Source organism: Mustela erminea, chromosome 6, assembly GCF_009829155.1.
Source record: "Mustela erminea isolate mMusErm1 chromosome 6, mMusErm1.Pri, whole genome shotgun sequence".
Classification (NCBI taxonomy): Eukaryota; Metazoa; Chordata; class Mammalia; order Carnivora; family Mustelidae; genus Mustela; species Mustela erminea.
In genome coordinates, this window is record NC_045619.1 from 87,183,353 (window position 1) to 87,210,093 (window position 26,741).

The 26,741-nt window shown below is 46.5% G+C and overlaps 1 protein-coding gene across 3 annotated transcripts in view; it reads left to right on the forward strand.

Annotated features, from left to right (window-relative positions):
- Window positions 1–212: 212 nt before the first annotated feature.
- Window positions 213–26,741, forward strand: part of ACVR1B (activin A receptor type 1B) — a 34,214-nt gene continuing 7,685 nt past the window's right edge. Inside the window, exons 1-7 of one of the 3 annotated variants that reach the window (XM_032348266.1) lie at window positions 276–373; window positions 1,631–1,779; window positions 17,608–17,847; window positions 18,666–18,914; window positions 22,100–22,330; window positions 24,900–25,067; window positions 26,298–26,454. In XM_032348266.1, coding sequence (XP_032204157.1) covers window positions 17,673–17,847; window positions 18,666–18,914; window positions 22,100–22,330; window positions 24,900–25,067; window positions 26,298–26,454 — 980 coding nt within the window. In that variant the 5' untranslated portion in view covers window positions 276–373; window positions 1,631–1,779; window positions 17,608–17,672. Of the gene's footprint in view, window positions 374–1,630; window positions 1,780–17,607; window positions 17,848–18,665; window positions 18,915–22,099; window positions 22,331–24,899; window positions 25,068–26,297; window positions 26,455–26,741 lie in introns of all 3 variants that reach the window. The other 2 variants (XM_032348265.1, XM_032348267.1) reach the window with 2 other exon arrangements.

A 26,741-nucleotide genomic window follows, 5' to 3' on the forward strand; every position in this document is an offset into this window, starting at 1 on the left:
GAACCCACCCGTGAGGTGGCCGAGGCTCGAGCCCCTCCCACCCCTTTAACAGTGACACTCCCCTTTAAGGCGGGCGCCCGCGCGCACCCGGCCCCGCCCTTCGGGGACGCGCGCGGCGGCCGCGGCGCCGGCTCGGCCGGGAGCGCACGTGCCGGCGCCGGGCGGAGGAGAGGGAGGCGGGAGCGGGGCCGAGGGAGGAGGGGAGGCGCCGGGGGCGCGCGCGCGCGCGCTGGGCGCTGCTGGGCTGCGGCGGCGGCGGCGGCGGCGGCGGCGGCGGTTACTATGGCGGAGTCGGCCAGAGCCTCCTCCTTCTTCCCCCTTGTCGTCCTCCTGCTTGCCGGCAGCTGCGGGTCCGGGCCCCGGGGGATCCAGGGTGAGTCCCGGGCCGGGGGGCGGAGGCCGGGATGGAGAGAGCCGGGCGAGGGCGAGGCCTCGAGCCGCGGCCCCTGGCTACAGCGCGCCCCCTCCCCACGCGCACAATATGGCCGGGTGGGGGGCGCGGAGGAGTCGGGGTGACCCGCGGTCGGCGTCCCCAGACCTCCGAGGTGCGGCTTCCCCGCCGGGACCGAGCTCACGCGGGGCCCCTGGGGACCCGAGCCGTCTTCCAGGCGGAACTGGATTCGGGGAGCTCTCAGGATCGCACTCCCAGCACCCCCTTGTTCCATAGTGGGGAGTGCGGGCTCCCTTCCCTGAGATTCGGAGGTCCGTGCTTCTGCCATTCAGCATGTCCAGGGGCGGGGGTCTTCCTACCCTCCCTCCAGATGCTCTTGAGGGGTGCCTTTTCTCCCGCCAAGATTGAGGGGTTCAGGCGATGGGTGTTTGCTTCTCTGAGGTATCCTGATGTTGCGAGCCCTTGCGCACCTCAGGTGACAGGGGAAGGGGTCTCTAACCTTTCCTTCAGGACCTGCATTTGGGGTGTCTCTTTCCTTCCCTCTGCTTCCTCCCTAATGTTCTGGGAAAGGGAATCACATTTCCCCTTCGCGCAGCCCCTTTGAGTTCAATGGGGCAGAACCCCCCCACATACACATGCCCTGTGGAAGCTATTTGGAGGAAGCGAGACCCACAGGCCCCTAAACGTTTTTGGAGCTTGGCTTTGGAATCTCTCTAACCCTAGGAAACCTGGTTCCAGAACGGTTAATCTGCATCTAGGTGTATTTGCTTTCCACCTCGCTTCCCCCACCCCACCCCAGGGGGCCCATTCAGTTAATCACTTTGTGGATGCCTTTCAGGTGAAATCCTAGAACCTCCCTCCAACCCCCAAGATTATTTAAAGATCCCACCACTGGACCCACTTCCCGGCCCTTGGTCAGTACTTATTTACCTTCCCACACGATCCCTTTTTCCAGCCCTGCCCCCCACGCACTCCCCCACCCTCACACACCCCTTACCTTCCAGCCCCCACAGCCTTCTGCTCCCTGACACCACCCCCACCCTTCTCACTATAGAGGTGGGTACCTCTCTGTGGGACACTCGACTGGGTGTGTTGTTTATGAGGTTTTGGGGGCTAAGAAGAGCACATGAAACCCTAAAATATTTAATTTAATAGTCTCCTCTGAAATGTGTCTTGGCATTGGGGGAGAAGATGAAGGTTATATTTGGCAGTTATATTGAAGTGATTATTGACCCACAGATGGATCTGGGAGAGACGATCAGGATTGTATTCGCTCCCGATGTACAAAGCCTGGGCTTTGACTTCTCAGCAGCCCCTAACCTTCCAGCTATGGGAGATCAAGTGTGTGTTCTGTGGCTCTCCTCTCCACTAAAAATAATGATTCTCAGGTGGGTTCAGGCTTCTTTAATAAACCAGACAAACAAGAAAAGACATCATCCTACTTTGGAGTCTCAGAAACAAGTTCATTATCTCCAGCTTTGATATTTGTTCCCAGTGGTGTAGCCTGTGCAGTGGGGTCTTTGTTCACTGGCTAATGCTTCTGTTAAGCACCTCGTGTGTGTTCCTGGGTCTTGCTGCTCTGTGCATGGGTAATATGCCGGTGGGTCTGATAAACATGGTGACGGTCTACGCACAGGGACTGACAGTTGGGGTAAGATCATGCTTTTTGTGAATAATGTCTGCTGGGCCTTATTATGGGCCATGTTTTTGGAATGTGTAACATAATGTTATTTCTCTAGTAGGATAGTAAATAAGGAGACTCAGCCATCAGGTTTGTCATTTTCTATGTGTCTGAATAAATCTTTACATTCTTTCCTTAGGATTTTTTATACTGTCCCAATATAGTTAGGTTTTTTAACAGCTCTTTTCCTGTTGATTGGGTGTAGTGTCTGGGGTTTTTCTTGTGGTGAGCCTAGTTAAGAATGTTTAATTGGTAATCCAGCTGGTTCTGAATAGGGCAGAGTTCATTTTTTGTAACCTTCCTAAAATGGATGTATGTTAGGGTGAGGATGGGTGGGCATAATAGGGAGTTAGTTTCTTTTTTTGGTAAATTGGAAATTAGGTTGTGTGTCCAGCAAACATTCTCGAAGGCCTTTAAACTTCTTGGCCAGACGCTACAGTTTTTTCCGGGACACATGTAGTTGCCAATAGTGCATGCTACAGAGACCACTGTTGCAAAAGGCTTAAAGTCAAACGTCAGTTCTGGGAAAATAGAGGCTGTGGGATTAACAAGAAGTTGATTGCTTTCCTCCCCTGAGCTTCCTCTCTGTACTCCCCTAGGTGAGCTGAAGGAATGAATGAGCCAGGCAGCTCTGATAGCTGGTACTTGGACATGACACGAGGGCAGCAAGGGATAGGTGTTCCTATTAGTGCATTAGCTGCAGCTTAGTAAAAGGCCAGTGACAAGAAGAATGAGTGCCATGTTAGAGGCAGCATCCATTTGATAAATAGAACTGGTTTTAAGGTCTCACTTTGGGATTTTCACATCAGTATTTAAAAATGTAAAGTTGCATTAGTTAGTAGTGGGAGAACATGGCATAAATTTCTTAAGACAAAAGGAACAAGGGAGACGTTTGAGGTTCTGAAAGGAACATTTTGGATTTCTGTGAACAGACTTAAAAATATAATTTTAGGCCAAGTCTTAAAATTTTGTTGAGTGGACATGGATTTGAAGTACAGTAAAAGTGAACTCTTGTAGAGAGAAAGAGAATCTCTGGTTGATTTTGTTAAAAGAGTTGCCGGAACAGATGTGATTAAAACATAATAAAATGGCTACTCTGGTTAAAGGTTGGAGCCAGATGGAAGGAGGAAGCCAGATCTCAGCCCCAGAACTTTGCTCCCTTACAGGTTGTCCTTGAACAAGTCACTTGCTTAACCTTTCTGTGACTGCCTCAGTTTTCCCTCTGTACAGTAAGGAAATAGCCTGTGTAGTTCTTACTGGGACATTTGTGAGACTAACTTACTGATAGCCAGTTGGCTGGGAGGTATTTTTAGACACAGTTTCTGACTTCAGGGAACAAGCAATGTTGGGTTACTTTTTATCTTATGGAGTGGAATAACATACGCTTGGGATTGATAGAAGCACCACAGGCCACAGTGTGGTTAATTTCTTCTGATTTGTGCATTTTTTTGTAGACCGTTTCAGATTTCCTCAAGTTAATTTCTGTCTTTTGACAGGCTCTTACATCGTAGACCGGGCAGCGTACCTGTGCTAATCAAAGACAGTCTGGAGGGAGTGACCTGCTTTAGGTTTTATTGGTTTGGCAACGTTTTAATTCTTACGCAACTCTGAGTATGTTTATGGCACTATGTAAATGTTACATAAGAACATGGAGGCTGAGAGGTGGCTGGAATGGTGCCTGTGAACACAGGAAGGTTAGACTGAGGACTTCATCCGAAAGGACCTTGGGAATCTGCAATCAGCACAGGAAGAAACTGCACTTCATTTTCCTCTAAAAACCTTTTTAGATGATTGTGTCTTTCAGGTGGACTGCCGTGTTATAAATAGGTTTATTCTCCACCGGTGAGCTAATTGTAACCTTGCTACCAAAATATGAATCAGTAAGCGAGGAGCCAAGGAGCCGTGTTGCTGCTTTCGGCATGTCCTGTCGAAGTTGCTTGTTGCATTTTGGAACAGGAGTTGAATTGCGTTGCAGTCTGCTCTCATAATAACTCAGGAGTAAAGGGTGTTGAGGTGGAATGGAATTCTCAGTTCATGGTGCTTTAGATCTTCTTTATTTTTGAAGGTTAAATTAGAATACCAAAGTGGCTCTTTTGTTTTAATTTCGAAATCCTTATTGTTTACTGTTCAATTTTTGCTCGGGGCAGCGGTGAACATTAATTCTGGAATCCCGCCTCTTTGTCTTGAATTCTTGTGTTATTTTTCTGTTACAGTAGGAGTTGATGTAAGAGGGTCTTATCTCATTTTCCTCTCTGTGTTTATGAAAAGGAAATCCTAGAGTCCTCTTTCTCATCCATCCCTCTGACGCTGGAAGTGCTGCTGGCATCCATAGCCCATCAGTTCTGCCCGGACTGGGAATGCTGAAGCCTTTGAAGGAATGGGCTCCTCAGACCCGCAGTCTGATCTGCATTTCTCCCCCTCGGTAGATGCTGCCTCTCGTGACCAGGTTCAGATACCTACCTACATGCTCCAGGCTTTTGCTCTCAGTGTCTCTTGCACACGTGGCTTAACCTGAGCTTGGGCTCCGGAGGTACCATCCCTGCTCCAGCCTAGTCTCTCCCTGCTGGCTTCTCCATCAAGGATAAATGTAACACCAAGCAAAAATACTATTTCAGAGTGTATCTCTCTTTCCCTTCCTCAGTAGAGCTGCCAGCATTTGGTTGAGCCGTGGAGTTTGCGTCCCAGACCATCTGACCTGCTGTCTGGGTTTTGGAGACAGTGCCACCTCAGGCAGCTCTGGGGATCTTTTCAGTTTCTTTCTTCTCTCTCCACTTCATCCTAAGCCTGCATTTGTCTTACTAAATATTTTGATTTTAACATAATGAAAGTAACTGCCCTTCCCTTTAAAGTGTCAGTCACTCCTGATATTTGTAGAATTGCATGTAGGAGATTTCTCTATTCATTAGGTTGGGTATGTGCCTGGAATGATTCTTGGCTTGGGGAAATAACCCTGAGAGAATGAGATGGGCAAAAAATCCCTAAGTCCCTAACTGTCATGGAACTTAGAGTAGCAGTGGCTCAGACTGAAGATAAATAAGTAAACACAATTCTCAGTCTTAAGTGCTCTGGAGAAAATAAAACAGAATGATGTGCTACAGTGTGCTGAGAGCTAAAATTTCACATCTCTCTCAACTTTATTGTTTCATCTGTAAAATGAGGCTAATATAGTCAGGTGTCATTATTCGTGGTACTTATGGTCTATAAAGTTGCCTGGAACACTGGATTAGCAAATACTGAACCACTGCTCCTAGGGGAAAGATGGTGTTAGGTTCCTGTGAGCCAGTGGTGACCACCTTTTCATTGACAGATCAGTACCTAACCCTGCCATGTGTGTGTTTCTGGTTAAAGACACCTTATTTAATATATATTGTTTGCTTAATTAACTTTGAACTTAAGGCCAACAGCACTATAGTGCAAGCCTGAATGACACTTACCTGATAACATGTATTTTACTCTGCCAGGCACATCACTGTCTCTTTGAGCTTGGGAATATTGGAGAGCATTTTAGCACTATTCTTAGGGGCCATTTTATTTTGTTTTTGAAGATTTTATTTACTTGACAGAGAGAGAGACAGTAAGAGCAAGCGCAGTCGGAGTGGGAGAGGGGGAAGCAGGCCTCCTGCTGAGCAGGGAGCTGGATGTAGGGCTTGATCCCAGGACCATGACCAGAGCTGAAGGCAGACGCTCAACGCCTGAGCCACCCAGGTGCCCTTTAGGGGCCATTTTGAACAGCAGAATTTCCACCCACCAACAGGAAAGTGTAAAAAAAGTGAGAAGCATGGCACAGAGTATACTATGAAAAGAACATATACTTACAGTATGAAAGCTGAAACAAGAAGGCAGAGCATTGTCCTTTTGTTCACCATCAGCTGGGGACATGTGCATTGGGGACTAACATTTTTTACCACTCTGCACATGTCTGTGAATGACTATGAAAGCACTGAGAGTATTGATTTTGGGGTTACAGATAAACTTTAATGAAAATGGAATCTGTGAAAAATTAGGATCACCTGTATTTTGTTAAAGCCATACAAATCATTGCGGCAGGGATAAAATTATATGGAATTCCAAGGATTCCTGAATCGTTTCACTGAACCAGAATTTGAATATAGAGAGAGGTCCCATTTCTAGCCTGTAAATATAGTTACCTGAAGTAAATATATATAGGTATGTATATATAGTGGTGTTAGTGATCTATAGATGTGTAGTGATCTAAGTAGATATATAGTGATCTAAAGATTCCTTTAACACATATTTATTGAGCACCTACTATGTGCCAGGTACTGTCATAGGTGCTAGAGATACAACAGTAGGCAAAAGGACATCAAATGTCTTCCTTCGTGAAGCTTACTTTCTGGCAGGTGAAATAGGCAATAAATAAAATATAAGGTGATTCTTTCTACCACCATCCACCCTCTGCTCCCTCCCCCCAAGAGTTCCTCCTGCCTTTGGATTATACCACCTTGCAATTATTAAACACCAATCTAGGCATGCCTTGGAGGGATTTTGCAGATGTGATGAAGGTCCCAAATCAGTCGGTCTTCAGCTAAAGGGATAGACCTAAGTAGGTAGCTCTTTGAAAGCAGTTTTCACAGCTGATTGCAGAAGAGGAAGTCAGAAATGCTCCAGCTGGTTTGAAGAAGTAAATATCCGTGTGTGACCTGCCCACGGGGGCCACGTGGCTAGAACTGCGGGCCAGCTCTGAGAACTGAGAGTGGTCCCTGGCTGTCAGCAAGGAGGCAAAAGAGGACCTCAGGCTTCCATCCACAAGGTAGTGGAGTTTGCCAACAACCAGCGAGCTTGAAAGAGGTCCGAGCCTTGGAGGAGAAGGCAGCCCTGGCCAGCACCAGTCACACTGGGCCTGGACTTCTGACCTATAGAAACTGAGATAGTAAATAAGTGGTGTTTTTTAAAGTGAGAGAGTGTGTGTGTGTGTGTGTGTGTGTGTGTGTGTGTGTGTGTGTGTTGGCTCAGATGGATATGTGAGGAGAAGGAAAGCAAGAAGGGAACAAACTACCCAAGAGAGTGTGTGTGTGTGTGTGTGTGTGTGTGTGTGTGTGTGTGTTGGCTCAGATGTGTGAGGAGAAGGAAAGCAAGAAGGGAACTAACTACCCAAGATAGGCTCAGGGAGACTTGAGACCTGGTACCCAGCCATGCTGTTGATGGACCTTGCATATGAAAAGTCCTTTGACTACATGTGGCCTTCACCTACTGCCAGTTCCCTTTTCCTAGATAGTTGTGAGTGAGTGGAGGAGAGAGATTCTGGGTACTTTGGAGATAAGTTTTTTTAGGTGGTTACAGTGTTTGAGCTGGGGAATCTGAACTGAAGTGTATCTTTTTTTTATTAAGTAGTTGTGGTGAACCTGCCTTACCCTAGATCTTCATGTGTTGTCTTGGTGTACATTTGTATATTACATTTTATAATTGTGGTCCATAAGATTGAATTGTGTTCATTTCTAACATCCAGGAGCAAGCTGAATGGTGAGAGAGATACTGAGGAAAGAGTCTGTCCCTGCCCTTAAGAAGTTTACACACGGGGCGCCTGGGTGGCTCAGTGGGTTAAAGCCTCTGCCTTTGGCTCAGGTCATGATCTCAGGGTCCTGGGATCCAGCCTCGCATTGGGCTCTCTGCTCAGCAAGGAGTCGGCTCCCCGCGCCCCCACCCCCACCCCCGCCTGCCTCTCTGCCTGCTTATGATCTCTCTCTCTTTCAAATAAATAAATAATCTTAAAAAAAAAAAAAAAGAAATTTACACACAAATGGACAAATGGACTTTTCTTCTTTTTGTTGAAACAACCACAAGACTAGGAAGAGTTTAGACCCTTCTCATGCAGTGGATGACAGTAGTAATAAAGGCATCTAAACACTTACTAAATACTCAGGTATGATGCCAAGGACAGTTATTCTGTGCATCTGCTTTGAGCAGTCTTATCCCCGTTTTACAGATGAAGTACTGGGGCACGGTGAGGTTCAGTGGTGGGCTAGACGTCTGTCAGACTCCCAAAGCATGTGCTGTAAATCCTGTACTCTACCATATCCTTTGAGGACTGTGAAAGTAATTTTCTAACCAGCCTCTGTTTCTAGTCTCCCACTTGTCATCCGTTGTGTTGCTGGATTTAATGTTGGAGGGTATGCCCTGCGTCTCATGATTCCAGTGCTTTCATGTGGCCTCCAGGATCAACCCCAGACCCCTTAGCCTGGCATCATGTTGCGTCTGGTCTGGTCTCGTCTCTCTTACTATCCTTGTCTCTGGCTGGGACCTTGCATCTGATCATTCACCATGGACCTAATATGCCTTGTGTTTTGCTTGGCCTCAGCCTTGTCTTCTTAGCCAAAGTGACCATCCTCTGTGTGGGACCGTCTTTGTCTTCTTGCCTTCCCGTGGTCCATGGTTCCATCCTCTCCGCTCTTCTCTTTGGTCCATCTGCTCCTCCCACTCTCCCAGCCTCTGCCCCCTAAAAGTGGATGCTCAGAACTGGCTTATTCTTTCTATGGCTTTGTCCTGTCACAGAGCCTTGCACATTTTAAGTACTTAATAAGTTGTTTAATTGAATTCATTCAGTTCTTTTTCATCCTCCCAGCAATATCCCCGGTAAGTAGTTCCAGTTCTGTCCTGCTGTACTTTTAGTCTCTCCTCTATATGGAGTTTTTAATCCTTGTCACTCAAAACGCTACAAACATTTGTGAGTTACTTGGAACATGATCAGCTCTCTTCCTACCTCACTGCTTTCATCTTTGTTTTATTCTACCACCTACCCATTTTATTCCAGCCAAATGCACTTGATCTCAGCCTCATTAGTTTTATTCTCAGCCCTGGCTGATTTTTTTTCTCCTTCATTGTCCCAGTTGCCTGAAACCATTCCTATTCCTCTTCTCACTCAAAACTGTGACGTACACTGTCTCTTCTCCACTCATCCTTAGGATGGTAAATAGGTCAGGAAGCAAATATAAAATACCACTCATAAACATCCTCCCCTGTCCTAATGAGCCACAAATATGTCTTTTTTAATACAACAGAGAGAAAAAGCAGAATGATTTTACATGTTCATTATAAACTGTAAGTAAAGGAGAAATACCAAGTTACTCCTAGATAGTCTGAATATGACTGCTCAGTCCATACACTTAGGTCCTGGGAACACTGGGCACCCTCTGTAGTAAGGCACCACTCATTCCAGTTTTACCTTGACATTCTCCTGGGCAGCAGGTGGGCCCTTGCTAAGATATTCAGGTATTTACAGTCAGCCATAAATTAAGTTGCAATGACAGGTCTCCTTAGCATAAACATCAAACGTCTCTTTTGAGTGAGAACAAAGCTTTCATTCTCTAGACCTGAGGCTTAAGGGTGAGCTTGTTTAAACAGCTCTCTGGGGTTGGGTTTGTCTCCAAGTAGAATGTCAGAAAGGCAGTTGGTAGAATAGATAGTGTGGAGCTGGCTTTTCAAACACCTTTCTCTTATGCAAACCCCATTCCGAGACCTTTTCCCAGATTGGAATTAAATACCAAGCTTATCAAGTGTCTTATTGTTAAGTCTCTGGGTTTTTTCCCTCCTCATACAAACAGCTTCCTTTATTAAGTCACTTACATGTTTTTCATAAGTGTGTTTTACCAGTACATTCTTTGGTTTTTTAGGTACCACCCAACTACACATGTAAAACTTGACTTTATTTTGGCTTTTGGATACTTGAGAGGTTTGGTTTGGTTTGGTTTTAATGTGCTTTTAAAATATTAAAGAAAATAAAATCTAATTTTGATGATTGTGAAGGGTGAAAATGTAACTTGGGTCTTTTTTTTTTTTTAACCAACCAGTAGCATCTGATTGCTTTACTTCAACATTACGTGATGTTTCTACTTAGGTTAGAGGTTTGGCTCCTGGCACATTGTCAGTTTCCAGTTACTGTCCCCCCCTCACCCCTATCAGGGGAACCAAACATGACCTCTGTTTTGTAACAGTTTAGTGGCAGACACCTACCTTTTTTTTTTTTTTTTAAGATTTTATGTATGTATTTAACAGAGATCATGGGTAGACAGAGAGGCAGGCGGGGGTGGGGGGGTGGGGGGGGAAGCAGTCTCCCCGCTGAGCAGAGAGCCGGATGTGGGGCTCGATCCCAGGACCCTGGGATCATGACCTGAGCTGAAGGCAGAGGCTTTAACCCACTGAGCCACCCAGGCGCCCTGACACATCCAATTTTTTAACCTGATTCAGGATTTTCCTAAACATTTTGGTAGCTGTCTAGATCAGTAGTTACCTTTTTTCTTTGTCTTTTTAAAGCAGTGCAACTCTTTAAAGAATACAAAAGTAGAGGGGTGCCTAGGTGGCTTAGTCAGTTGAGCATCTGCTTTCAGCTCGGGTCATGATCCCAGAGTCCAGGGATCGAGCCCCACTTCGGGCTTAGCAGGGAGCCTGCTTCTCCTTCTCCTCCCTGCTAGTGATCTCTCTCTCAAATAAATAAATTAAAATCTTAAAAAAAAAAAAAGAATAAACAGTAGAAATATATGTATAGCAGATAAAAGCCACTCTGGCAGAGCCCCCTTCCCTCTCCAGTTACTAGGCTGAGATGTATTAAACCCAGTGCTATCTACCAGGCACTGTGCTAGACACCAGTGAGAAAATGGCGAAGCAGCACAGGGCAGTGGCTCCCCCCTTATAGAGCTTAAAGATTCCGGAACATCTTGGAGAGCACGGGGATTCAGGAAGAATACAGTCTAAAGAACGCTAGACCTCCAGGGTTTTTACCCCCCCATTATGTATGTATGTATGTAATCTCTGCACCCAACCTGGGGCTCAGACTTACGACCCCGAGATCAAGAGTCATGTGCTAGACCAACTGAGCCAGGCATCCGGAGGGTTTTTTTTTCCCCCCTATGCATGTGTGAGGTGTTTAGATGTTTTTGTTTCATAATTGATATTATACATACTGTTTTTGAAAGATGTGGTATTTTTAATATTGTGGTAAAACACAGATAACAGAAAATTTACCATTTTAGCCATTTTAAAATGGACAGTTCAGTGGTGTTAAATACCTTCATAATGTTATCACCACTGTCTGGTTCTAGAACTTTTTCTTTACCCCAGAAGAAACCTGGTAACCTGTTAAGCAGTAACTTCCCATCCTCCCTCCCACTCTACTACCCAGCTCCTGACAACCACTAATGTGTTTTCTGGATATTTAATATAAATGGAATCATACAGTATGTGGCTGCTTTCACTTAAACAGTGTTTTTAGGGGCACCTGGGTGGCTCAGTCATTAAGCGTCTACCTTTGGCTCAGCTCATGATTCCAGGGTCCTGGGACCCAGCTCCTCATCAGGCTCCCTGCTTGGCAGGAAGTCAGCTTCTCCCTCTCCCACTTGTCCTGCTTGTGTTCCCTTCTCACTGTGTCTCTGTCAAATAAGTAAAATCTTAAAAAAAAAAAGTCATGTTTTCAAAGTTCATTCATATTGTAGTGTGTATCAATAGTTTATTCATTTTTATGGCCAAATAATACTCCATTGTATGAATATACCACATTTTGTTTTTCCGTTCATTATTTGGTAGACATTTGGTTTGTTTCTACCTTTTGACTATATAAATAGTACTATTATGAACATTCATGTACAAGTTTTTGTTTGAACACTTGTTTTCAGTCTTTTGAATGTATACCTAAAGTGGAATTGTTGGGTAATACGGTAATTCAACATTCAGTTTATGGGGGATCCATCAACTATGTTTTGCAGCAGCGAAACATTTTATGATCAGTGGTATACTGGCAATGTATGAGGGTTCCTGTTTTCCAAGTCTTCACTAACGCTGGGTTATTTTTCTTTTTCTTAAGAACTTCCTAGTGGGTGTGAGTGGTGTCTCATTGTGGTTTTGATTTGACTCTGCATTTAAAATTCATTTGCATTTGAGATAATGTTGGGCATTTTTTCATGTGCTTGTTGGTCATTTGTGTATCTTTTTTGGAGAAATGTCTGTTCAAGGCCTTTGCCCATTTTTAATTGTTTTGTGTTGTTGAGTTATGAGTTCTTTATGTATTCTGAGTGCTAGGCCATTATTAGATATATGGCTTGCAGATATTCTCTCCTGTTCTTTGTATTCTCTCATACTGTCCACTGAGGCATGGAAGGTTTTAATTTTGTTGAAGACCAGTTTATTTTTCTTTTGTCCCTTGTGCTTTTGGTATGCTATCTAAATACCATTGCTAAATCCAAAGTCATAAAGCTTTACCCCTGTTTTCTAATTTGAAGTTTTAAAATATAAGTTATAACTTGTATATTTAGACTGTTGATCCGTTGAGTTAACTTTTACATGTGGTGTGAAGTAAGGGTCAACTTCATTCTTTCACATCTGCATATCCAGTTGTCTAGGACCGTTTGTTGAAAACTAGGCCTTCCCCCCTGAACAGTCTCGAAATTCTTGTCAAAAATCAATCAGAAATGTATAGGTTGGTTTATGGACTCATTTCTGTTTCATTGATTTATGTGTCTGTGTTTAATGCCAGTATCACCCTGTTTTGATTGCTGTAGCTTTGTAGTAAGTTTTGAAATCAGGAAGTGTGAGTCGTCCAACTTTGTTCTTTTTTTTTTCTCCAAGATCATTTTGGCTCTTCGGACTCAGAGTTGAAGTCTTTATTCTATCCTAAGGAAGCTGTAGAGTGTTTGGATAAGGTCCAAGGAAGACTAATTAAAATAATCATGCCTTGTAATAGGCTATTCTTATCAGTTTGGCCTGTCTGATGGAGGCTGTCATCTGGAAGGAGGAGGGCTGAGAGGCAGAAAGTCGTGAAGGGGAAGGGCTGCGCAAGCTGGTTTGGGCAGTTCATTGTGGATACTGCAGACCTAGAAGGTGGCCCAGTGAGCTTTGGAAGAGGCAGGTTTAGCATACCTGAACAGGACAGTGCCCCATTCTGGTACAAAATCAGTGAAGCTTTATATCCCCAATGGGCGATTAATGTAAGCTACAAGTCATAAATACTGTAGCTTTAAGATGTTTTAGAACATCTGTGGGTCTTTATTTCCCAGGACAGATGTGGATGTTTTGTGGTTTGCCTCTTACCTTCCAAGGTTGGGCCACCACCCTGTGCTGTCCTACACCCAGTCCCCTGGAGATGTGTTCTGGGGCAGAATAGTGGGCTGAGTGGCCAGGAGCCTATGCCTGTATGGTGGCTCTTGTGAATTCCCATGAGCCACACCCTTGCTAAGTGTCCTCCCAGTGGGTCAGAGAGAGAGAGGACCCAGCCCCAGTGCCCTGCCTGTAGTGGGGTTGTCCTTGCTGAGACCTAGCCGCCTCAGTGCCTCCATAAAGTGCAGCTAGACAGACGCTGTCCAAGTTGGGACTTGTTGGTCTTCTTCGAAACACAGACTCTCTCATGAATCAATTTTGCATCTTTATCCTACCACAGACCGCCTTCTGATCATATTTTGGAGCCACATTCAAATCCTGCTTAGGTGGTTTGTTTTTAGTTAAGGTTTGACTGACTTGTTAATAACAAAATGCTGTGCTAGTGAGAAATTTGTTCTGGGCCCCTTTTTTTAGTGGGGGGATGGGCTGAGAATCCTAAACAGACTCCACACCCCCAGCAGGGAGCCTGACGTGATGCTCCATCCCACAACTCTGAGATGCTCCATCCCACAACTCCGAGATCTTGACCTGAGCTGAAATCAACAGTTGGGCGCTAAAACAACTGAGCCACCAAGGTGCCTCCTCGTTCTGACCACTTTTTAACTTGATTGTGTCTCAAGTGATTTTGTTACTCCTCTGTGATTGGTTTTCCAAATTTTGTTATTTCTACTACATAACTCCTTGGTTGTGGAATACAGAGAGTTTTAGGTATATATATATTGTGTGTGTGTGTGTGTGTTTGTAGACTGATTTAACCTGATGAGTGACTACGAAGTAGATTATAAAGGGCTATTAGCACTCATTAGTCCAGATTTAACTTTTCAAAGAAATCATGGTTAGGTTTCTGATTAAGTGAACTAGTACATTTATAGTAAATTCAGATGTTTTTATAACTTTATTACTTATTTTGATAAATGAATATTAACAGAAGACTAGCCCTAATGTCTGTCTTTAAAGTTCAGGAGAGAGTATATAAAATTTAAAGCAGAACTTCCCAGTGTTGGATCAGTGATCCAAACAATGTGAATTTAAAAACAAACTGGATTCAGATTTCAGCTGGAGGATTTTAGAGGTCATTTAGTTCGTTGCCTTCTTTTTGATTAATCGTGAGGAAAATGAGGTTCAGAGAGGTTAAGTGACTTGCCCAGTGCCACACGGCTAGTTCCTGGAAGAGCTGAGGCTAGCATAGCAGTTTCTTGCTGCGCTTGCTGTGGTCTTACTGTAACTTGCCACTTCCTAATTAGTGGTTAAAGAGACGTTGTATGTGTGCGTGCCTGAGTGTGTGTCTGTTTATGTTTGAGTCTTACATTTAGAGGAGAGAGTAAAGTTGATTGAGCACCTACTTGCTGAGCTCTTTTTAAAATGTATTATTTCGTATGGTTCTTGCATAGTCCTGTAAAGCGATTATTTTTTTTTTTAAGATTTTATTATTTCACACAGAGAGAGATCACAAGTAGGCAGAGAGGCAGGCAGAGAGAGAGAGAGGAGGAAGCAGTCTCCCCGCTGAGCAGAGAGCCCGATGCGGGGCTCGATCCCAGGACCCTGGGATCATGACCTGAGCTGAAGGCAGAGGCTTCAACCCACTGAGCCACCCAGGCGCCCCTGTAAAGCGATTATTAACAGTCCCACTTTACAGATTATGAAACCGGGGTGCAGGAAGACTACTAACTTGCGCAAGGTCGTGTGATCGGTGTTAGAGCTGGTATTTGAGCCTTGGGTCTTTCTGACGTACTCCTGCCATCATAACCCCACTGTAGCTCGTGTGTTAAGTAACTGAAGCCTTTTCAAGGGTATGGGCAGTGGTGATGGTTATCTTAAAGATATATCTGTTGCAGACTTCTCCCTCACTCTGTAAAATATATAGAGGTACCCAGATGTGTGCAGAAAGAGTCCTTCTCCGAACACTCATAGCACTTAGCGGATGTTTGGCTAATCTTCATACCATCTCTGTAAGATAAATGGTATTTTCTGGTTAGGCGGCTGAGGCCCAGATAGATTCAGGGACTTGCCTAATTCCTTATCACAAACCCACATGGCCCTGCTCCCAGTTCCGTTCTTCATCCCGTCTCACATAGATTTCACCACTTTTGTTCTTTCCTGTCTTACACCAAGATTGTTTAAGTACTTCCCAAAAATAATGAGCCACGTGTGGGTGTGTTCGTTCTCCAGAATGAATCACTGTGAAAGAGGCCATGAACCAACGAAGGGAGAATAAGTATCTGGAATCAGAGACTCTCGGCTCTCCTGTCTGCTAATTGACAGACTCTGAAGTGAGCTTTTTTGTTTTTTTTTTTTTTTTCCTTCTTAAAAGGCGGCTACAGGTCTGGCCTGTGTGTCCCACTGTGCTCAGAATAGCCCTCTTGGAGTTGTTCGTTTTCCCTTCTTGCTTCCCAAAATAGCCCCAGTGCTGTTCTCTTTGCTGGATGTCAGGGCACATGTACTGAGAGGTGTGTGCTCCATGGGGAACCCCTTTGTGCCTCCATGTCCTCCGTGACACAGAGGGGAGGGGCGTCAGCTTCCTTGGATGGCTGGTCAGGACTCCAGTGTGAGTAAAAGGTTTGGCTCGAGTATTAAGAAGGATGCAGAAGTAAATTTAAGTTAGCAAGAAGAATAAAAGAGGGAGAAAAAAGAGGTATTTGGGGGAAAATGAGGAGGTTTCTTTGTCTTTCTTGTGTCTAAAAAGGGTTGGAATCGAAGTTTAGGAAGAACTTATTTTTAAAAATTGCTTTTATGATTTGGATTCTAGTCTAAAGGGACCTGCTTTAAACTTCCTGCCCTTAAAATAGAACACTACCCTCACCCTTCAGCAGGTAGCTGCGTGTTTTGGAATTTCTCCCAGAAGAAAGGGCTCTGATCAAAGGCCTTACGTGAAGCCCCGCAGCGGCCTCGTACCTGTCAGTGTGCGCTCCCCTTTGTTTCCGGGCGTGGGAATGGCCAGAGATTGCATCATTTATAGAGCTTGAGGAAGGGGGCTTGGGCACGGAGATATTTAGAATCTGTCTTTGGAACTGAAAAGCTGAGAGATGCCTTCCAGTGTCTTGCAGGAAGAGACAAAGATAGACTGTTTACAGCCTGAAGGGGTGAGTTACAACAGGCTAGGTTTTCATGGGATTGGTCATAAACGTCTCTTCTCTAGGGGGCTTGGTTTGAATATATTCCCACTCGGTATCCAGATAGTAGTCAATGAGTGTCCAATGTGGGACTTGGGTGGGCTGCCCCCTCCATTTCCCTATGGGCGAATGCTTCATTCAGCACCGAGTCCCAGCCTAAGTGTCCCAGCCGCGCTCCTGCCTGTTCCGAGAGGTCAGGGCTGGGTTAGGCTCATGGGAGACAGTGTTGGGGAGAACCAACTGCTGCTGTCTGTGCTATTCTTGTTAGATGGATAAATAAAGGATTTCAGATTCCAGGGCTGCTGAACTGGCTTTCAGAGGCGCCAAATTCATTTACAGTAATTTCCTGTCAATAGTGCACACTTATGTATAAAACACACCCAGCAGAACTCATTAGTCCCAGACATGATTGTACACACTGCCTATTTGGGGGGCACACGTGTGTGTGTGCGTGTGTGTGTGTAAAATATATTTACATATATTCATATATTTTATATATATGTATATATTTTACATACATGTATAAGATTTTCAAGTGATATCCAGGGACCTTCCAGAGTAGGTTTAATTTTGAACACTTTTTATGCATCAGCTCGTTTGATCCTCCCAGTAACTCTTTGAGGTAAGCATTAATATTATCCTCGTTGGAGGTTATTCTTTTCACCCCTTGTGAGAGGTGCACCTGCCATGGACAAAAGGGAGAAGAAGGATATTGGACTAGTTGGTGGGAAGCTTTTCACGAGAAGTGATGGTCAGGCTGAATCTTAAAGGATTTGTGAGAAGTAGCCAGGAAAAAAAGCACTGCAGCAAAAGAATGTGTGAGAGCATGCTGCATTCAGAAAACTGTAGGCCTGCCTGGTGCCGGAGAAAGGGGATGGAATGATGAGCCACCATCAAGTGAGGGAGCCTGTGTGGCTTTGGATGGAGGATGTAGGGTTGGGGCAGGAGGTGGTGTCCTGTCTTCTCCAAGGGGTAGGTGCCTTCCTCTCTCCTCAGGGATCTATGTTTAAAGGAAAACTTCATGCCCAGCTACAGAATATGTATAATGAGTCTAGACAGAGTTCAAGAGGTGGTTTCTCTGTTTCTCATGGGCATTAGATAGGGCACTTAGAAGAAAATGGTGGAGCTTGGAAGCTGGGTTTCTGAGCTGAATAAGCAGGTGAAAAGTTGTTGCTCCCATTGATGGTGTCATCTTTCGTGCCCTGTCTGTATAAAAGCTCCTTATTTGGGAACATCAGGTGTGCTAAAGGGTTATATGCTAAGTCTAGAAAAGGACCTAGGAGGAGATCTCCCCATTAATGTCAGCGTACTCCCCAATCCTGCAGCTCTGCAGTGTGCATGTACCAGCTGCCTCCAGGCCAACTACACGTGTGAGACAGATGGGGCCTGCATGGTTTCCATTTTCAACCTGGATGGCATGGAGCACCACGTGCGTACCTGCATCCCCAAAGTGGAGCTGGTCCCTGCCGGGAAGCCCTTCTACTGCCTGAGCTCTGAGGACCTCCGCAACACCCACTGCTGCTATACTGACTTCTGCAACAAGATTGACCTGCGGGTGCCCAGTGGTGAGTGGACAACCTTTTTGGACTATTGGCTCATCCTGGAGGCAGGGCACCCCCATCATCTCATCCTTTGCTCTTTCCCAATCCCTTTGTTTGGCCATAGGTGAAGGTACCTTTTAGATGTTCTCCAGGGTGACAAGGGGGTGGGATTCCTCCCCAGTCAGGTCTGTGGACAAGAGGTTGGGGGTAGGCAGATGGTCAGCGTAGTCCCAAAGGGGAAAGCCGCGTTTTGGCTGCTGGCTGAGCAGCTGTGGGCAGCTGGTGAGGAATGGGAGAGCCAGGCAGGGATCCCCACAGGAAGGTATGGAGACAACCCCTGAGCTCTGTGAAGGCGGCTGTGGGCCGAGAGTGATGGCAAGATGGAAAGAGAGACCGGAGCTGGAAAAGAAGGACAGCAGTCACGGCTGAGGAGTGTTATTAGCTGGCACTCCTTTGCAAGTGTACCGTATAGAAGGCATTACTGGGAGAGCAGAAGAGGAGGGACTTAAAGCTGCAGGGCTTAAAGCAGCTGTTACGAGTGGAAGAGCAGAAGCTGGCCTCTGTCTGGGGCACTGAGGCAGGATAGTCTCATGAAATGCTGCGGATGAGAGAGTGGATTGTGAGTCGGACTGTTGGAAAGGGCTCCTCCATTAGAGAGGACTGCATCTGAGAGCACCGGGCAGACAGACAGCCGGGTAAGACCAGGGAGGTCAAGGGCACCTTGAATACAGGCAGAGGGAAAGGGCATTTTTCACGTGGAGGGAGGTGTTGGGGACAGATAAGGCCAGAGCTTTCCCCTTTTTTTACTGTGTTCTTTCCCTCTCCTCTCTTACTTGACCCAGGTCACCTCAAGGAGTCTGAGCACCCTTCCATGTGGGGCCCTGTGGAGCTGGTGGGCATTATTGCTGGCCCAGTGTTCCTCCTGTTTCTCATCATCATCATTGTTTTCCTTGTCATTAACTATCATCAGCGTGTCTATCACAACCGCCAGAGACTGGACATGGAAGATCCCTCATGCGAGATGTGTCTCTCCAAAGACAAGACGCTCCAGGATCTTGTCTACGATCTCTCCACATCAGGGTCTGGCTCAGGTACCAAGTCCTTCAGTGATTATGTCTGTGGTTGGTCTTCATCACTGGTTCCCAGCGGGATAGACCGTTTATGAAGAAGGCTGGGCCCTGTGCTTGTCTCTGCCAGCATGAAAGCATTTGGCTTCCTAATTCCCCTTCTTTTGGAGTCTGATATATAATAAGATAATGGGTCCACAGAAAAGCTTTCATTCCCTGGGATTCCAAAGGTCAACTGCAAAACTCTCCATTCCAGAAACCCCGCCTCTCTTCAAGTCTTATAACTGTGCATCTATTAAAATTCACCTGGTTCCAGCTGAGCAGTGGAGTGCTCAATGGAAGGGCCCCTTTGGAGAAACAGGAGTGTGCCGAGTTTCTGTGAGGTGGTGATAGCTAATCATTGATCTCTGAGCAACCACAAGGGGAGTTTAAGGACACTGAGTAAAGCTGAGAGCTGGGGTTTGGTGAATCATTGACTTGTACCAGTTGCCCAAGGGTTTTTTGGTGGGGGTTACGTAAAGGCAGCCTGGGCTGGCAGCATGGGATCCGTACCATTTGTTTCCTGCACGGCCTGTTGGTAACCAAGTCTTTCTTAGATGAGGAAATTGAACCTAACCCTGCACCTTGGTGGGAGCCCGGAATTCAGGATAAAGGGACTGGGGTTGCTCAGGTCTCAGGGCATAGCTCAGCTAGCTATTAGATGTGAAAGGAGTACCAAAGAGTCTTTTTATGAAGATAGTCATTTTAGTGATGGTGGTATTTTGTCCTTGTTAAAAAAAAAAAATCATCTGCAAAGGACTCTATTGCCATTCTGGCTAAAACATACAGAATTATATTGTGAGAATTTTGTGTGTGTTTACGTATGTTTCCTTGCCGTGTGACAAAGACTATTGTTCCATAGGGAAATTATGCCATCAGTCATGGCCAGACATTCCTCCTTGAACACAAGGAATACTTTGAGCTGTGACATCTCCTGAATTTCAGTGGTTTTGCCTTTATTAAGCTCTGCAGTAGAGAGTGCCAAAATGATGGATATATTTAAAAGCTGCATATTTTTAGGAAGAGAGAAAATACATGTCTTGTTCTTTGCTGAAAGAGGTAGGGCAGTGGTTAGAACTGCCTGACTGACTCTGCGACTTAATTTGCTTTCACAGGAGGGTAGCTCAGGTTTTCTGAGTGCTTTTGGAGATCAGAACTAGCCAAAGCTAACGAAGGTCCACTGTCGTCACTTAGTCCTCTGGAGTAAAATGATAATATTAACGATTTCTCCTTGTTCAAGTCCCTTCTTAATTCCAAATATGCAAAGCTTTGAAGGTGTTGGCCTTTTAATACTGTGGTTTTTAAAGTGATAAGTGTTCATGTGGCTTTCAGTTCCCTTCAGCACGTATGTGTTGAAGGCCCTCTGGGTGACACAAGGTAAACAAAGATGACAAGGGCTGACCCAGGATCAGATAGAAGAGATGGGGATTGCTGGGAAAGGGTCTCATGGGGGAGGTGCCTTTAAAGGGGCCTTGAAGACGGAGTTGGATGTTTTATGAGAGGTAAGAGGACAGGGAACATTCCAGGCCAAGGAAAACCCCTTGAGCTAAAGGACAAAAGGGCACAGAAGCTCACCATGTGTTCAGGGGCCAATACAGAGACAGGGATGCCCTGCCCACACTGGGGGGTGGGGACTGGCAGCACAGCATGGGTGGGCAGGACCTTGGGTGCTGTTCTTTATCTTGTAAGGCAAGAGGCATCTCCCGGAAGTTTTCATGTGGCAAAGTAAACATTCATGTTTTCCCGTTGAAGGAATTCTGGCAGTGGTGTGGAGGGTGAATTCACTCATTCACCAGCGCCCCCCCCCATTAGGGAGGGCAGGGTGAAGCAAGGCTGTGTGTGGGTGTGCAGGGCAGGAGGAGGAAGACAGGGGAGGCGGAAAGACCAGTTGGGGAGTCTTTTAAAGAAGGACCAGAACTGGGCTCAGGGGGATGGAGAGGAGGGGTCTGATGTGAGAGACATTGTGGTGGTTACAGAGTTGTAGTTAAAAGCATAAACTTCAGGGGGTACCTGGATAGCTCAGTGGGTTGAGCCTCTGCTTTCAGCTCAGGTCATGATCTCAGGGTCCTGGGATCAAGTCTAGCATTGGGCTCTCTGCTCAGCAGGGAGCCTGCTTCCCCCTCGCCCTCTGCCTGCCTCTCTGCTTACTTGTGATCTCTCCGTGTCAAATAAATAAAATCTTAGAAAAACAAAACAAAACCATAAACTTTGGGAGCAGGCAGTTCTAAACTTTAATCCCTTCTTTGCCACTTGCTGCCTGTATGAGTTCAAATGAGTTACTTAACTTTCCCTTTTGAGCCTTCGTTTTCTCATCTGTAAAATGGGGATAATAACACCATCTACCTTATAGGTGGTTGTGAGGAAATGAGATGATTTATCTAAAGCTTTATCATAGTTCCTGGTGCACAGTAAGCCTCCGGTAAATGGTATTCACATCCACAGGACTTAGGGATTAATAACATGTTTCTTTGGTCTGCAGAGGATGTGAGAGAGCTCCAAGTCAGTCCTAAGGGTAACTGTGATTGGATAGATAGGGAGACTACTGAAGGGGGTACATGAAGCAGTAAATGAGCCCTGCGAAAGACAGTAAAGTTACTCTTAGGATAAGCGTGGGTTGTCTCTTGTTGCATATCTGGAGCTTGACCTGTGAGGAGAGCTTTGGAGAGAGGTGGGAACCTTGCCTGCCTGACCAGTTGGGCTTTCATGGGCCACACAGCACCGCCCTCTAGTGGCTGTAGAGGGGAGCTGCCTGAGGCACCCCCAGTCCTCCAGCGCTCTTTCCTCTTCTCTGCCCTCTTTCCTCTTCAGTTAGCATAAAGCAGATATGGGTGGACTGGCCCACAAGAGGCCGGCTGCAGAGTTGGTAAATCTGGTCACAGGTGTGCAAATCTGTCTCCCATACTAACTGAAAAAAAAATTTGCTTAGATAAGGCACAGCTAATCTCGTGCGTTTCTGTTTCTGTGTCCACTCACTGCCAGTTGCTGCCTGGTTTAGCCCTCTGACTGCTCACCTAGCCATGGTGCAGGGGCAGCCACAGCTGTCCTTGGTCATTGGACGAGGGTGGATTGGAGGCATTGTGTGGTAATGGCCTTTCCAGTGTGGCAGTGAGAGTGGGAGTTGCAAAGTTCAGCGAATTTTCAATATCTGCCTTTCATTCTTTGGTCCACAGGGTTGCCCCTTTTTGTCCAGCGCACAGTGGCCCGAACCATCGTTTTGCAGGAGATTATTGGCAAGGGCCGGTTTGGGGAAGTGTGGCGTGGCCGCTGGAGGGGTGGTGATGTGGCTGTGAAGATTTTCTCTTCTCGTGAAGAACGGTCTTGGTTCCGGGAAGCAGAGATATACCAAACGGTCATGCTGCGCCACGAAAACATCCTTGGATTTATTGCTGCTGACAATAAAGGTAATGAGCCGGGTTTGGGTACGGGGGGATCCCAGAGCCAGCAGTAGCCCCAGAGGGTGGGGGTCACTGGTGAAGTTGAACAGCTGTGGGACCGCCTTCAGAGTTACTTCCATAGAAAGAGAATAAGCTGACAGTCCTTCCAACTTTTCTTCTATGAAAAGCTTACACCAAAACCCAGGCTCTTCAGCAAGCAAAGTTATTAAGCAGATAAACAAGATCAGCCCCTCACCCTGCCTGCTTACTCTACATTCCTAACACCCCTTCCCCTCACCCCTAATGTAGTCCTGGCAGGGGCTCCAGTTAATTTACCTTGAAAATCACTGGAATGAAGAATTGCAACCTCACCCCCTGCCAGGGCAGGAGAGCCCAGAAAAGTGTGTGGTCCATGTTCTGTGATGTAATTGGCAGTGACCACATGTGTAGTGGAGCGGGCAGCATAGCAGGGATGACCTGGCTTCCCACAGAGTGTCACCTCCTCATGGTCTTTAGGCTCCGCTTTTGGTCGGCTTGGACCTGGGGTCCCTTGGTTCCTCCTTCCTCTCCCTTCTCATTTTCATTTAATTTTGGAGTCTCTGTTGTGTGGCCAGGCATATCCTTGTTTTTGAGGGCTTCATTGACCAGCAGAGCGAGAGGTTAATGAATAGTTGATTCTAGGAATTCTAGGAAGCTAGACTCTCATAGCAATCTATTAGCTAATCGATTAATCAAAAGCCAATCAGTCTAAAGCTCTTCCATTGAGCAAAAATTGGGAGTGAGATGGGGGTCAGGGAGGTCCCACGTGAGCTTGATTGAGACCAGGGTGTCAGGAGTCCGTCAGGAAGAAGAATCAGTGGGAAGGGCACTGCAGACACACATGTAGAGGTGAGGAGTGTCTGGGACCCTGCAGGTCATGTGGGTGGAGAGGCTGCCACCACCAGACTGTGAAGGGCCTCCTAGAGAGCCTTACGGTTTATTCTGAGATAGTGGGGAGTACTTGGCATTTCAATCATTAATTCACTAACAGCCATTGACCACTGTAGGGGAAGACCTCTGCCAGCTGCTTTGATCGTCACAGGGAGCAAATCGTGGGCCTTGTCCTTGCAGCTTCCAGAGAGAGGGGGAGGCAGGCATGTGGGCAGGTAGTGCACCTGAAGTCGGAAAGACCGGGAGGTGTTTGCTTGTGCATTTGAGAAGAGTCGCCCCGACAGCTGTGACACAGGCTGCTCCCATGACATGGCAGTTTCTAGAAGTTAGTGTCTCCAAAGCCTGCAGAAGATGCTAACTATTTATTCTTCTTTCCTAAGACCACAGCAGACTGCCGATTCCTTGCTGCATTGCTTGGGTGGGGGGGATTGTCATATGGCCCCAACTGCCCCTAAGTGGAAGAGGCTCGGACTCAAACATGGGGGAAGAAGGGGAAGAGAGCATGTTTACTCCCTCTGAGTAAATTATGCTTTTTATTATTATTTTTTAACAGCAACATCTTTTGAGAGCACTTCAATTTTATATACAGGTTAAAGGCTCAGAAGATGTCTTCCCTTCTAACTTTGACTTACTGCCAGGGTCCTCCCAACTTCAGGGCTGGTTGGAGTGCCAGAGCAGGTTGTTGGGTGGGCTCCTTGTTCGTAATCAGAGAAGCCAGAATTGGTGCTGTTCCAAAAGCCACTCCCTGTATTGATTCTGGCAGCCTGTGTGAATAGGGATCTGGCTGTAAAAACTCACATTAGGGCCAAGGGAGGAAGAAAAATCGGACTCCTTCGTTTTTACCTTTTTAGCATGATATATATATATATACATATATATATATATATATATATGTATATATATATTATGGTGTCCTGGAACTAGCACTGGCCTGGAATTTGGAGATCTCAATCCAATTTCCAATCTTCCTATTGATAGCAGCATAACCTAATTAGATTACCAGCTTTGGGTTTTTCTTTTTCTCCTTCCTCCTTCCTACTACACACTGCCTCTCATCCCCTACCCCATAGAAAAACGCATGCTGTCCACCTTCCATTGCTCTTCTGGGGATAAGGTGACCTTTCTGCAATACTTGGAATTGTGCTCTTCATGCACTGAAAAGCATTTTTTTTTGGTCTGGAATATAAGAACACACTAAGGAGCTCTTTGCTCTTCTCCCAGAGAGAGAGAGCTCATGGCCTGGAAGGAGCAGTGGCCCGAGAGGAAGCATTACGGATGAGCCAGCTGGGGGGCTGGGCTATGCTCACAGGCTCGTGGAGCACAGAGGAGGTTCTGCAAAGCCTTCCTCGTTGGCCACAGCGGGTACAGCCAGTCACGGTCTAATGAGTAGATGAGTAGGTCGTGTTCAGACTCTGACAGCACCTGCCAGAAATAAGGGAGCCTGTCTAAGAAAGAACATCATTCTTCTGTCCTTCCTGGACCCCCACACTGGTGAGCAAGTATAGATGAAACGGGTACAGAGGGGGAGGCTCAGGAGGTGCGGAGGCCACCATGAAATCAGGCGTCTAGTTGGGAGTTCATGCTGTTCACCTATTCTTTCTTTCCTGCCTTAACCGTTTTGCTGGTAGTTGTGCCTCTTCCAGAACTCCTCTGTGGTTCTCTGCAGATAATGGCACCTGGACACAGCTGTGGCTCGTCTCAGACTACCATGAGCATGGCTCCCTGTTTGATTATCTTAACCGATACACAGTGACCATTGAGGGGATGATTAAGCTGGCCTTGTCTGCAGCTAGCGGGCTAGCACACCTGCACATGGAGATTGTGGGCACCCAAGGTGAGTGGACCCCGCCAGAGCGCCGGGAAGTTGAGTAGACTTTGAAAGCCGGTACCATCCAGGTTTAGTTTCCAGAACGCCTTTTTCCTGAGGTGGTTGGAGGTGGGCCTCAAGAACTGTGGCCCAATCTAAGGGAGAGAGGTTTGAGTTTCCCTTGAGAACAAGAGGTGTCTCCAGTGGGGTCTTTCCACCTCTGTCTTTAGAATTTTCTGAGGGCTCTGGAACAGAAAGTTTCCATTGTTTGTCAACGGCTGGCCTGGCATGATTGCTGAGTGGTGAGCTAGTGTTCTGTCATCCCCGAAGGCTCCACACACATGTAAAAGAATGGAGCCCAGAGGAGAAAGGGAGCTAGGGCAGAGGAGCACAGTTCACTAAAGTCACGTCACACATTCGCTGTTGGGGACAGTTGGCTTACAGACACTGGGATTTTTCTAATCTAGGAAGGTTCTCCTGGAGGAAACAGACCTCGAGCTTCCTTGTAGGTTGACTGTGACATCAGCTCTTTGGGGTATCATGGTTCCTTTTTTTTTTTTCTTTTAAAGATTTATTTATTTGACACCGAGAGAGAGATCCTAAGTAGGCAGAGAGACAAGCCCCGAGAGAGAGGGGGAAGCAGGCTCCCTGTTGAGCAGAGAGCCCAATTTGAGGCTCGATCCCAGGACCCTGAGATCTTGACCTGAGCCAAAGGCAGAGGCTTAACACACTGAACCACCCGGGTGCCCCTGGGGGATCATGGTTCTCATCCACATTGTGGGAGTGCTCCCTGATTTCTGGTTGACCAGGGCAATGGCTCTTGCTGGCCCTGACTGGAAACCAACCATTAACGTGTGTGACAGTAGCAGGCCTTCTCTTCGCCTCTTTGACAGTGAGAGTCTAGCAAATACAGCAGTTCTTCTTGGAATTCCTTTGCAGTTCTATCCTGGAGTGTATCAGTTCAGGGAAAGGAATGGAGGAGACATGAGAATCGCTAATGTGCATGTCCTTCTGAGCTCTTCACTTAGCCACATTAATGTGTTTCGTCCTCACATAGCTGTCAAGTGAGGATTGGGGTAGCCTCATGTTGTGGATGAGAAGACAGAGGTACAGATGGGTTAAGTCGCCTTTTAGGGTTACGGGGTTAGTGGAAGGCAAAGCCAGAAGTAGGACCCACATAGTCTGGCTGCGGAGTCTTAGGCTTTTAACATGTATGCTCTCTCTATATAAAGATCCATATTTTCTTTTCTCTGCCAGGGAAGCCTGGAATTGCTCACCGAGACTTAAAATCAAAGAACATCCTGGTGAAGAAAAATGGCATGTGTGCCATCGCAGACCTGGGCCTGGCTGTCCGCCATGATGCAGTCACGGACACCATCGACATCGCCCCGAATCAGAGGGTGGGGACCAAACGGTAGGAAGGCCTTGGGCCTCTGACTTTGCCCTGCCCTTGTACCGAGGCGCGCATGAGCGCCCATCTCCCTATCTGCAAAGGAGAAAGAGACATAGACATGGAGGTGTGGCCTTTGCTCTCCGACAGTGGAAGCTGAATCGAAGCCCCACCCCGTGTACTGGAAAGCTGTGCTGGTTGCATCCAACAGATGCGGGTGTCGTGAGCCTGGCTCTAAAGAACGAGACACACGTAGCTGTTCTTGGTGTTGGGCAGGGGAGGCAGCAGAACAAGAGAATCTGGAGAAAGAT